The 13,745-nt window shown below is 36.0% G+C and overlaps 1 protein-coding gene across 1 annotated transcript in view; it reads right to left on the reverse strand.

Moving 5' to 3' along the window:
* The window catches only part of LOC150083724 (calcium-activated potassium channel slowpoke-like), a 668,330-nt gene that overhangs the window by 85,925 nt on the left and 568,660 nt on the right, over window positions 1-13,745 (reverse strand). The window contains 1 exon segment of the mRNA XM_090378165.1: window positions 800-983. Coding sequence (XP_090234291.1) covers window positions 800-983 — 184 coding nt within the window.

Here is a 13,745-nt window from a genome sequence, read left to right on the forward strand (position 1 = left end):
ACAGCAGCATACTGGTTGCGTGGCCAACCGCCTCCCCCAGCTGCCAGCTAAGGACCAAAGAAGAAGAAGAAGAAAGAAAAAAATTAGTAATAACAAGTTTTCATTTTCTTTAAAATAAGAAAACAATATTTAAAAGAATTTTTAATGTATATCACAAGTTTTTAAATTTTCACAAATTTCCAAATTCCTTGAAAAAAATTCACATGCATGCAAAGGTGAATTTGCATATTCATACAAATTCATATTAGAATGCATATGGTACACAACCTTACCTATGAAACGGTTAAAAACTCAGGTGCATTTGAAGCCTTGACTCTTTCAGACTCCAAAATTCATGTTGTTGATTATGTAGAAACTAAGTTTCTACATAGTTATAACATATTCCCGGGAATTTTACTTCTACTGTAGTAGCATGAAAGCTGAATGGTTCTCATATTTCAATAGAACCAGCAATCATATATCCTACCACACACTAGGAAATATGAATTGAACATTATATTTTGAACTACTGCCAGATAACGCCATACTAAACCACCAACAAAAAAATAAGCGGCAATGAGAAGGTACAGTAATGTGTACTTCTGATGACAGAAAATTACTTTTATGTTGTTTTAAAAGAGAAGATATTGTCCCAACTTTTTTTTTTTTTTTTTAATTAGCTTTCAAAAAATGAGCCACTGATCTTATTTTAGGGGCAGATGATTTTTGGATAAATACACTAAATAGATACTTTGTGAAACTCTGCTTTATTAGGTAAGTGGTAAGTAGGCCATAGTAATACTTAAAAAAGTTTACTTACTATGTGTTAGTACACCAATGGTATCATCAAAAGTCATTGCTTTGATATTTAGTGATGCTAAAATTGCTTCTTTATCTGCAAGGGTAGGATCTTCACTACTTGGAATTTTAGCAGAGAGAATAACACACATATCACACAAATTTATATTTACAGCACGAAGGTCTGCTCGGCTCAGCGGCGAACCCTGTAAAATAAGCAAAATTAAAGGAAACTAGAATTAGTTTCCCATGTAACATGCTTCTAATAAGGTTTTATTTTTTAAATCAATTAACTGATATATTATGTATATAAAGTGCTTAGCATCATAATACACAGCCATTTCTGTATAAACAGAAAAGTTTTAAGGTGGCATCGTTTTAGGTTATATCTCATATTGTGAATACCTTCACAACGAGTTGCCATGATATTGCACTACTTCGAATAAGTAACGCTTCACCTAAGGAGAAGACTAGTGTTACTTATTCTCAGATAGGTACCACCACCCAGACAGCACTGTTTCAGGGCTATTTGGCCCTTCGTCAGTGAGTGGGTAGGTACCCAAGTGATGCAATGATGGCAAAAACAGTTATGAAGTATAACTCCACAATATGAGAGATGCTTGATGGTGTATGATGTATTTAGACTAAGGCGCATTTAGGGCTAGAGCCTCAAGCTGCGAACAAATTTAGACTATGTATATAAAGTGCTTAGCATCATAATACACAGCCATTTCTGTATAAACAGAAAATTTTTAAGGTGGCATCGTTTTAGGTTATATCTCATATTGTGAATACCTTCACAACGCTGTGTATTATGATGCTAAGCACTTTATATACATAGTCTAAATTTGTTCGCAGCTTGAGGCTCTAGCCCTAAATGCGCCTTAGTCTAAATACATCATACACCATCAGGCATCTCTCATATTGTGGAGTTATACTTCATAACTGTTTTTGCCATCATTGCATCACTTGGGTACCTACCCACGCACTGACGAAGGGCCAAATAGCCCTGAAACAGTGCTGTCTGGGTGGTGGTACCTATCTGAGAATAAGTAACACTAGTCTTCTCCTTAGGTGAAGCGTTACTTATTCGAAGTAGTGCAATATCATGGCAACTCGTTGTGAAGGTATTCACAATATGAGATATAACCTAAAACGATGCCACCTTAAAAATTTTCTGTTTATACAGAAATGGCTGTGTATTATGATGCTAAGCACTTTATATACATAGTCTAAATTTGTTCGCAGCTTGAGGCTCTAGCCCTAAATGCGCCTTAGTCTAAATACATCATACACCATCAGGCATCTCTCATATTGTGGAGTTATACTTCATAACTGTTTTGCCATCATTGCATCACTTGGGTACCTACCCACTCACTGATGAAGGGCCAAATAGCCCTGAAACAGTGCTGTCTGGGTGGTGGTACCTATCTGAGAATAAGTAACACTAGTCTTCTCCTTAGGTGAAGCGTTACTTATTCGAAGTAGTGCAATATCATGGCAACTCGTTGTGAAGGTATTCACAATATGAGATATAACCTAAAACGATGCCACCTTAAAAATTTTCTGTTTATACAGAAATGGCTGTGTATTATGATGCTAAGCACTTTATATACATAGTCTAAATTTGTTCGCAGCTTGAGGCTCTAGCCCTAAATGCGCCTTAGTCTGATATATTATGAAAAAAAACAATGTACCTGAATTCTTTATATTTTTTCCTATGAGAAGTATAATACAATGAACCTTCTACAAGACAAACATCCATAACTCATAGTGAATTGATTTTACTGAAAAAAACAAAAAACAAAACCCCTTTCTTTTCCATATTATTTTATTCAAATTTCTATAACTCGACTCTTCTTCAAGAGTTGAGTTATAGATGACTTAGTTAAAGTTAAAGATGACTTATTTGATAAATAAGTCATCCTATATTGGCAAAATTTTGTCTCGTCTAACCATCAGGTTTTTCCAAGAATGTTTTACTATGGTAGAATATCAGCACAAATGTGAAATATTCAGTGAAACAAAATCATTTCATGTTCCCAGCCAATTTACTATGTATCTTTATGTAAAAATGTTTAATTTTAATGAATATCATTGCAACAAAAATATCAGTTTAACATAAGAAAAATTCATCCTGTATGAAAATATATAATCATTATAAAATTTTTAAAAAAATCTATAAACTATATGCTATATACTTTTTTGATCTGTGCCCAGTTAGCGAATCATTGCAGCATTGCCATGGCAATGCTGCAATGATTCGCTAACTGAGCAGGCAATTAAATGACTTCTCAAGATTAGTGCTTTTGATCTGTCTCCTTTCCTAAGATTTACCTGAGTAATTTTGGAAATGATAGAAGTAGTTTCATGCTGATAGATGAGGTACAAGTGATACTGAAATTATATTTGTCTACAGTTTAAAGTGAAGGATTATGGTTATTTACATGATATCAGACAGCGGTGTTTATTACTGATGCTTAATTGTATACTGCTTTACCCAATCCCACCAATACCATTATTCTTATTGGACATTTCACACATCCTCCTCAAATTCTGTAATTTCTTAAGTAGCATGCTCAAATTTATTGCCAGTATGTACTCATATATGAGGTTTCCAATATATGATTTACAAACCAGTACTGCTCTGGTTACCCTGTGATTGCATTGGACTTTAGATGAGTGTTAATGTGAAAAGGTGCATAAGTACATGCACTTTGAGTGACTGTGGTTCAAGCCCATATGACTCTAAATATGGTGTTGTTTCTTGATATTATCTGGCTTGTAAAATCTTCTGACCATGTGGTCATCCAGGAGTTTAAACAGAAAATTTATTTATTTATTTAATTTTATCCTTCAAATTTTAGCCATTTTGCAGAAATGGCTAAGTGATAAAAAGCAGTTAATGAGGGGAAGTTGGAAAGGATATATTAAAAAAAGGACATTACTCTGATTTTGGGATCCCTGCAAATACTCTGTCCAGAATTATTACAAACAAATGTTTGGTGCTGATCAAGAAATAAACTATTCAAACACTTTATAGATGATAAATAATTTTAATAAGTGAGCATTATGTTACAAACCCTTTATTGGGTTCTTGTTCACATGCATAATGACACAGAACAAGGAATGCAAAATTAGCCTTTCTCTAAATGCTGACATTTTTTTGTATGAGGAATCTCCAATCCAGTGTCTAGTGTTCTCACAGCCTCTTGTTTCACAGCATCCCTACCCCATCATCTTTCATCAGTCACTACTTAATTTTACTGTTGAAAAGTCCATTCCACAGTTTCCCTATATTTCTCCCATTGTTTATGTTTAAAGACAGCTGGCCAAATTTCTTGATGTAAAAGGCTTCTTTTATTTTTATTTTTTTTTCTTTCTGTCCATTACCACAAAGTTCTTATCACTATATGCTAGAATGCATTTTAATGCATGTTCTGACAATTCTGATTCTTTAGTGTTCCCTTTAGCTAAATGTTTGCTGTGTTCATCTATACATGTTTTAAATTTTATTCTGTCTTGCTTATGCATACTTTGCCCTTTTACATTTTTGTATATCATATACCTTCTATTACACTCTGGTATCGGATCTTTGAGCCTCCATCATCTTATTAATTGGTTTAAAGATCACTTTAAGCTTATACTTTTTAGAGATTAATTAGTTTTTTCAACAATACCTTTTATGTACAGAACTACTATCACTCTTTTGTCATCTATATTGAGTACTGTGCTATTTTTTATGTTATTCAAATATTTTTCAGTGGATTGTTGATTAAATTACTTGGGTACCCATTATTTAATAATCCTTTAACAGTGCTGATTTCCTCTGCAATTTTTTGTGTTTGCCACAAATATTCAAACATTATTCATTAACAGTTTTATAACACCTGTTTTAATTCTGTGTAGTAATCAGACACAAAGTTTATGTATTAACCTGAATCCATTGGCTTCCTGTAAAGGCAAGCTATTATTGTTCTCATCCTCAAATTTGAACTTAATGGTCTGACAAATGCAGTTTAGATGTTATTTGAATTTATGTAATTTTTCCAGTCCATGTTCCTAAGTTATGAACACATTATCCACAAATGGACCCACAGGGAAGGTCTTAAAATCACCCATCAGATGGCTTCCCCCTCAAAGTATTCCACAAACAGATTAGCATTAGTAGAGGCATATGATGCAAGAAACCAAACAAATTTCCGCACATCTATCCTACATCTGTCTTTCCTCAATTAGAATTTATGCCCTCTCAGGCAATTATTCTGAGCAAGAGGAAGAATCCTATCAGCAATGAACATGCTCAAACCATTCAAGGTTTTATACACCTCAATCAGATCACATCGCAGGTGCCTAGTCTCCAGACATTGTAATTTGCAAAATTTAAGCCTTTCTTTGTAATAGCAACACTTTTTTCCATTTAGTAATCTTGTTGCCTTTTTTTTGTACTCATTCTAGCAGCTCTACATCCTTCTTAAAATAAGGCCTCCAGACCTGTATACAGTACTCAAGGTGTGGCCTGACTACTGCCTTATACAAGGGGATAATCATCTCCTTATCCCTGATAGAAAAATTCCTATATATCACTGACAAGACACCATGAGCTACTCTTGCAGACTGTCTGCACTGCTCAGAAAACTCCATATCTGCCTACACAATTACCTCAGGTCCTTTTGATTCTCTTCCACCCTGAGTGTAGTACCACACAGTTGATACGTTACTCTGAGGTTACTGTTTCCCATATGCATTACATTACATTTGTCAATGTTAAACTTCATTTGCCACCTCTCAGTCCATCTGCTCAACCTTTCCAGATCCTGTTGCAGCAGTATAGAGTCAGTAGTGTCCTTAACAACCCTGGCAACCTTTGTATCATCTGCAAACTTGGACATTAAGCTTGATATACCATCATCAATATCATTTATAAATACAGAAAACAACAATAGACCCAACACTGAACCCTGAGGAACTTCACTAATAACATTAGTCCACGATGAGCAGTGTCCATTGATTACCACTCTCTCTGTCTTCTTCCCCCTCAACCATCCCTTTATCCATATCAGCAATTTGCCTCCAATGCCACACTGCTCCAATTTGTGCAGCAGTCTTCCATGTGCAACAGTATCAAAAGCCTTTCTAAGATCCAAATATATAATATCAAAGTTATTCCCTGCATCCAGTTCTTTTGTGATTGCATCATAGTATCCAATCAAATTGGTCAGGCAAGACTTTCCCTTAACAAAACCATGCTGTGTCCGAGCTATAACTGAAGTCTTGTCTAGATGATCCTGCAGTGCTTCTTTAACCAGTGCCTCCATTAATTTTCCTGGAACAGAAGTTAAACTCAGGTCTATAATTACTTGTATCAGTCTTTGATCCTCCTTGTGAATTGGATTACATTTGCACATCTCCAGTCTATGGGTACCTCCCCCTGAGTCCAAAGAAGCTCTCATAATTATGGCTAAGGGTTTGGTTACTTTCTTTGCTGCCTCCTTTAATATAACTGGATAGATCCCATCCACCCCGGGTACCTTTTTTATGTTTATCCTCAACAATTTCTCCTCCTCTTTACTCTCAGTTATTATAAAATCATCTAGCTCACAGCCAGAGTTTACATCACCTCTGGTATTCCCCTTCCTGAATAACTCCTCACGTGTGAATGTAGATGCAAAATACTCATTTAGTGTGTTAGCCACCTGAGTAAGATCTTCAACTGTTGAACCATCAATATCCAGTGGACCAATCTGATTCATCCCTTTCGTTCTAGGGTTTACATAGGTAAAGAACTCTTTGCTGTTTTTCTTTGCATCCTTTGCCAAGGATTTCTCATAATCTGCCTTTGCCTACCTAATCTCCTTTGTGACTTGGTTACAGACCAGCTTATATCTATCATAGGCTTCCATGTCACCCATTAATTTATATGTATCCCATGCATTTTTCTCCTCTGCCATATGTCTGATTAGTTCATCTGACATCCATTTAGGCCTAAACCTTGAACAATATTTCTTAGTTGGTATGTAAAGCCTAGTAGCTTCCAAGATAAGTTCTTTGAATGCTTCCCATTTTGAATTTGCTGTTGGTAACATCATCAGTTGGTCCCACTGTATAGAATTTAAATACTGTCTCAGACCATCATAGTCACCTTTACAAAAGCAAAAACCCTTCCCTTTACCCCTGATGGTAGTTACCTCTTTCAGTAAATCCCACTTCAGTACACTGTGATCACTGCCACCTAGTGGTTCCTTTATCTGCAGATTCTTAATGCATGAAGAATCACTACTGCTAATCAGATCAAGAGTATTACTCCCTCTAGTTGCCTCCAGAACATTCTGATGTAGAAAACAATAATCCAATAAATCCACAAAAGCCTTGCTAGTGGGTGAGTGACCAACCCACAAATTCCAGTCAGTATCTGGGAAATTAAAATCCCCCATTATAAGACTCTCTGATTTACTGGCCCACTCTATTTCCCTGTACAGTTTCTTATTATACTCATCAGAGTCATTAGGCCTATAGCACACTCCTGCTCTCAATTTTGATCTCCCATTGCTTATGTCACACCAAACTGACTCGACACTGCACTGTCCAGTGATGTCGACTGGCTTCACTTCCTTGGATTTTATGTGTTTCTTAATTAATAGCATACCCCTCCTCCATTCCTATCCTGTCTATCCTTTCTGTAGATGTTGTACTCCTCAAATTCCAGTTCTGCATTCCTTATATCTGTGTGACACAACATCTCTGATATCCCAACAATATCTGCCTTTGATGCTGTGAGCAATAACTCAAATTCATCAAATTTATTTACCAAACTCTTAGCATCAGTGTACATGCAAGAATGCATGCACCTGTTCTTTTTCTCAGCTACCCTAACACAACCCATGTGTTTACTTGTACCGCAATGACTCCCAGCAGTCTCTGAAATATCCTGCATCTTGTTTTCCAGGCTGCTGCTCATTCCAATAGAAGCAGTGCAAGAATCAATTTCATCTCTGCCAGTGGCTACTGTTAATCTATTAGTCCTTGTATCCCCCCAAGCTAGCAGTTTTCCGACACACTTAACACTGCCTCGATAGCATCAGCAAATATTCTTGCACCCTTTCTATTTAAGTGTATCCCATCCCTGTAGAAGCAGTCTCTCCTGTTAACAAGTACAGACCAGGCTGAAAAAAATCCTGCCCCTTGAGCCTTGCACAATTTTTCCAGGGCCGAATTGATCGACAAGGCTTTCATCATATACTCCCTCCTATTGTGTCTGGGCAGAATTGCAGACACTTTCAAATTCAACCCTAATTCACGGCTTTTTTTCAATAGTGACCTGCACTTGTTAAGTAATTTCACCAGTCTCCGCCAGATCCTTGATAACTGGTGATATTTTATCTTTTATTTTATATTTGGTTCTAGAGCTAATTTGAGGAAATGTATAAGAGCTCAATTAGGTAATATCTTATTAGTTTGTGGCACAATTTATGCCCAATCTACAATTTTTCTTCGTATGATGTTAAAAGCTTAATCTTAATGTTAGTAAACATGTCATTGATATCAAGACTTGCTAAGATTTCCCCATTTTTTATGCATTCCTGTTTAATTACTTTGATGAATTCCTCTGAATTTAGTGATTATGTTCGTCATGAGAAGTGCATTTGGCTAAATTTTGTGGCCTGACACAGAATTTAGCCAAAGCTTACAACTTACAGTGCCGACCGGGCTAGCCGAGTGGGTAAAGTACCTGCCCGGCAACCCAAAGGTCGCGGGTTCGATTCCCGCCTCGGGCTTGGATCAAAGTACTGCAAAAACCTTGGGAGGTGCAATATGGCCACAGAAGCCGATGCGCCAACAACTACCAAATCAATCAATCAATCAATCAATCAACTTACAGTGAACTTTATAGGATTATCCTCTTTGTGAATTTTAATGTTCCCAAACAGGATGGGGGGCTTTGTTATTTGTTGGCCTAATAACATTGTATGTTCATTTATTGATTTTGTTTTCTATATTTTTGCAGCTTTTGTGATACATCTTTTTCATGCTTTAGTCAGTTCTTTCTTAATTTTCTCTGCATGTTTCCTGCTGTCTAATATGGTCTGTTACTTTGGTGATAGAATCTACTCTATTTAATATGACAGTAATACTGTCTTTATCAGATATCATTATCTTAATGTTAAGATAATTAATATAATTATTTTAATGGAGTTATCTTCTTTACGTGTTTTAATGCCTTCTGTTCTTCCCCTGTTAACATTTAAACCCAACTTAAATTATGGTTATATATTAGTTAAAGTGTGTACCATTTCCACTCTAAGGTTAGCTTTATCTTCTTCTATTTGCTTGTTAGCTCCTTTCTCTCTTACTATGATGTAGTCAATAAATAGAATTTTTTGATGAAATACTAAAATTTAATCCAAGCACTAAAATGTTTAACTCCTGCACTGTGAGACCCCATCACTACTATTGACAACTAAATTGAAAACTCTCTTACTATGAAAAGAATGCAGGGTGCCCCACCAGCATGCCATCCAATAGGTCTTCATTTTACTGTAGTTTTTTTTTCTAATTCTGTCCAGATACTTCTTATGGATCTTTAGCCAGAAACATCTATTCTCATACTATAAAATGTTACTGGCTGTGTTGTGGTCCAACCAGTGCTGTTTCTGATGTTCATTTACTTCCTTTTTCTTCTTTCTGAGTAGGATTCTTAGAAATATCATTTTTGCTACTTTTAATGTACTTTTTGCCTTAACTGTATTGATTGAATTATTCAGTCACATTTGATGTAACTTGGCAAACCATTAGAAATTCAATTTGCAACCTAGTCCTGATGTCTTTCTTCTCGTTTCAATAAATATGATTTGGTGCTGAGCTCTACAGAAGAAAAAGCACTGATTCTAGATGGAAAAATGATTGAAGCCTTACAAGTTTCCTGGCATTAAAGAAGTATAGTGATGTAGATGAAATGAGCATGAGATAAAAATATACCAGTATCAGGTCCAATTTTGAAATAAAGCAAAACTTGATAAGGAGTTGTTAGTGTATTTAAAGCCAGTATGAGATGATCTGGTATATTTAACAGTAGTAATGGTATCTCTTAAAGTTTTCAGCAGTGAAAGTGCTGCAGTGTCTGATACCAACTGTGACTGTTGGAAGAAAGATGTTTTGCTGCAGTTGATTCAGAATTATGATCTAAGTGACATTTGATAAAACACTAGCTTTTAAAAATGAAATGTGCCACTGTGGGAAAAGAAGTAAAGGAGTAGGGACCACCCCTGAATTCAGGGATGTTCTTATAATCATGGATAAATATTTGCTTGCCTCTTTTGCTGCCTCCTTTAATATAACTGGATAAATTCCATCCATCCCAGCTGCCTTTTTCACATATAGCTGCAACAATTTATCCTGCACTTTCCTCTCAGAAATCACAAAATCATTCAGCTAACCACCAGAATTTGACTCGCTTCTAGCATTCCCATTCCTAAAAAATTCCTCATGTGTGAATGTAGATGCAAAATGCCTATTCAATTTGTCAGCAACCTGAGCAGGATCATCAACAGTTAATCCATTCACATCTAGTGGACCAATGTGATTCAACCTCTTCCCTCTGCTGTTTACATAAGTAGAGAAGTATTTGTTGCTTTTCTTTGCATTCCTTTCCAGAGATTTCTCATAATCTGTCTTAGCTTGCCTAATCTCTTTTGTGACTTGATTGCAAACTAGTTTATATCTACTGTAGGCATACAAATGGAAAGGAGTCATGGTTTTCAGACATAAAATACTACAGGATTGCTAAAAGTTGTGGTGTGTGTGTGTGTGTGTGTGTGTGTGTGTGTGTGTGTGTGTGTGTGTGTGTGTGTGTGTGTGTGTGTGTGTGTGTGTGTGTGTGTGTGTAAGAGAGAGAGAGAGATCAATGCTTTCTATATTTATCAATGATATTGATGAAGGTATATCAGGCTTAGTGTTGAAGTTTGCAAATGATACAAAGGTTGGCAGGGTTGTTAATGACAGTAATGGCAGTGTACTACTGCAGCAGGATCTAGAAAATTTGGGAAGATGGGCTAAGAAGTGGCAACTGAAGTTTAACCTTGACAAATGCAAAGTACTGCATATGGGAAGAAGTAACCCCAGAGAAACATACCAACTGTGTGGTACTAAACTTAAGGTGGTAGAAAATGAAAAAGACCTGGGAGTAATTGTGCAGTCATATATGAAATTTTCTGAGCAATGCAGACAGGCTGCCAGGGCAGGTCATGGGGTTTTGTCAATGATATATAGGAATTTTGCTAGCAGGGAAAAGGAGGTGATTGTCCCTCTGTATAAGGCAATGGTCAGGCCATGCCTTGAGTACTGCATACAGGTCTGGAGGCCTCATTTTAGGAAGGATGTAGATTTGCTTGAGCGTGTACAGAGAAGGGCAACAAGATTGATGAGGGAAATGAAGGGGTCCTCTTTCCAGGAGAGGCTTAAGTTCTGCAAATTGCAGTGGCTGGAGACTAGGCACCTGCACGGTGATCTGATTGAGGTGTATAAGGCCTTGAATGAGTTGAGCATGCTGAATTCTGATGGGATTCTTCCACTTGTTCAGATTATGAACCTAAGGGGGCATAAATTCAAATTAAGAAAAGACAGATGTAGAATAGATGTGCGGAAATTTGCCTTTAGCCAGCGGGTAGTTAATTGCTGGAACAAACTTCCATCTGTCGTTGATAGATTAAATAAATTTAAGGAGGAACTGGACAGACATTTGGAGGGAATGGTGTGATTTTTTTTTTTTTTTTGGCTGATGCTGCATAAGCTCATACACTTGCTTTCTTGCATTACATGCCACTACTACTACTACTTTCAGATAAACATAATTATCAATGTCATCTTTTTAATAAAACTGTTATATCTTGGTAATAAATTACTCATTAAAAATGACACTTTTCAAAATTACACTTTTTTACATTAATAAATTATTTGAAATCAATTATTCATTAATGAATTACAATGCCATTGAATTACTTAGATATTGGGCTTTTTACTTCTTGAGTTTCTAAGAAAATAATGATAGTTATAGGTACAATCTGATGTTGGATTCTTTTCTGTTAGTTGTAAAGATTAGTTGTTTTGGAGGTTGTTGGTTCCAGGTTCTGGTAGCCTAATGTGATACCTTCATGCTTGTGTAATGATCTTTTTCTTGAAGAGGTGGATGTATTCTTGCCTAATCTTCTTGCTTCTTGATAGTTATGTCCCTATGGTATTTAATGAAGTAGCCTTCTTTTAATGTTCTTCTATTATAGTTAAGATCTAAGAACTAAGGTTTGTTAAAATCCCAAGGCATGCATGGCTAATTCAGATTTATCCACACTTTCATATTGGATGTCTTTTTTGTGTTCTTGTAATCTTTTTTGGTGTCTCCTGTATAAACTTGTTCATAATTGTAAACTAATTTATATATAGGGCCTCTTGGATTGTATTGAGGTTGCAAAAAATGGTTTTAGTGAGGTTGTACCTGTGGAGAATGTCAATATGTTGAAAGATTTGGCTATCCTAGCAATTCTATTGCTGATCACTAGAATGAATGAAATGGTGAGGGCCATTTGAGGGCAGTTTTGGGATTTTCTGCTCTGTTGTGTAGATATTGGTGGTGCTATCTATTATTTTGGTAATGGGAGATTTTGAGTACCTGTTTTTCATGGCTATTTTTTTGTAAGTATTTTAGTTCTTTTTGGTGATCAGTTCCTTTACTTACAAACTTTAAAAGCTCTGAAGATGGAGGACTTAATTATCCTTACTTTAGTAGAGTGGAGGTGAGATGATTTGAAATTCTGATACTTAATATATCTATTAATCCAAAAGTATTATTATCTATGCTGTATACAACTATATTAAGTAATCTCTCAGAGTTTAATGATTCTAAATTCTGAGAAATTACCAAGCTTGAAAACCAAGTCTTTTCATCTTTTTATTTGTAAACCTTTCTTCAAACTCACATAATTTCATAATTCTTTTGTAGTGCTCAATCATTTGGCCTCTGTAGCTAAGTGGTCAGTTTGTTTGTTTGTTATTTGGTTTTTAGGAGCATTAGCAACTAAGGCCATATTGCTCCGGGAATATGCGGTGGTCATTCCCTGACCTTTCTGCATCCTCTGTATTTGATGGTGACAGGCTCGAACCCCGGTCTAATCAAGAAGCGTGTGCTATGCACTGCTGCTCCTTCCCATCTGGCTATGGAGGCGCCCCCGAGTGGTCAGGAGTGGGAATGCAGTAGCACACGCTCTTTCAGTAGACCAGGGTTCAAGCCCCTGACTGCTAAATATGGTTGATCTGCCATCCTGCACTGGACCAGCGTGGCAGATTATGGTCCATTTCCCTCAACATGAATTGTTGAGGAGGCTTCCATCTGCAGTGGATTGATAATGGCTGCAGCTTTTATCTAATCATTTTACACTTTCATTTGGGATCAAGTTTATCCTTCACTAGTTTCCATGATACTATGTGGATGGTTTGAAAATGGTAGGCTCTGTACTTTAGAAAAGATTTTTCCCTAAAATTTGAATAATCACTTTAATTAAAATAAAAATGGCATAACATTAACATAATCAACCCTTTGGAACTCGCTGTTTCGCAACTTATCCATTTATATCTCACTTGTAAACAATAGTGTGTAGCCAGTTACAGACATTCTAATTTCTATTTTCTCTGAAAATTCAAATAAACAGCATAGTACTTTGTGTAACTCGATCTTTAAATTAGATGAGCAACTACTAATAGTTGTCTCAATAAACTTGACAGATTTTCACCTAATTCATATTATTAATCACAATAGCATAAACCTTTCCCACCCAATCAACAAAAATTTGTTTTAATTAATTAAAATAAATACATATATAATGTAGAGTTTCTTGCAACTTATGTTCTTATGTTCTACAACCCCTGGCTTGTAGCTGTGAAGGGTATTGTGTACGGCATGTGTCTTTTGTATGCAATAAAGA

This window comes from Mastigoproctus giganteus, chromosome 7 (assembly GCF_048544385.1).
Source record: "Mastigoproctus giganteus isolate SK-2022 chromosome 7, ASM4854438v1, whole genome shotgun sequence".
Lineage (NCBI taxonomy): Eukaryota > Metazoa > Arthropoda > Arachnida > Uropygi > Thelyphonidae > Mastigoproctus > Mastigoproctus giganteus.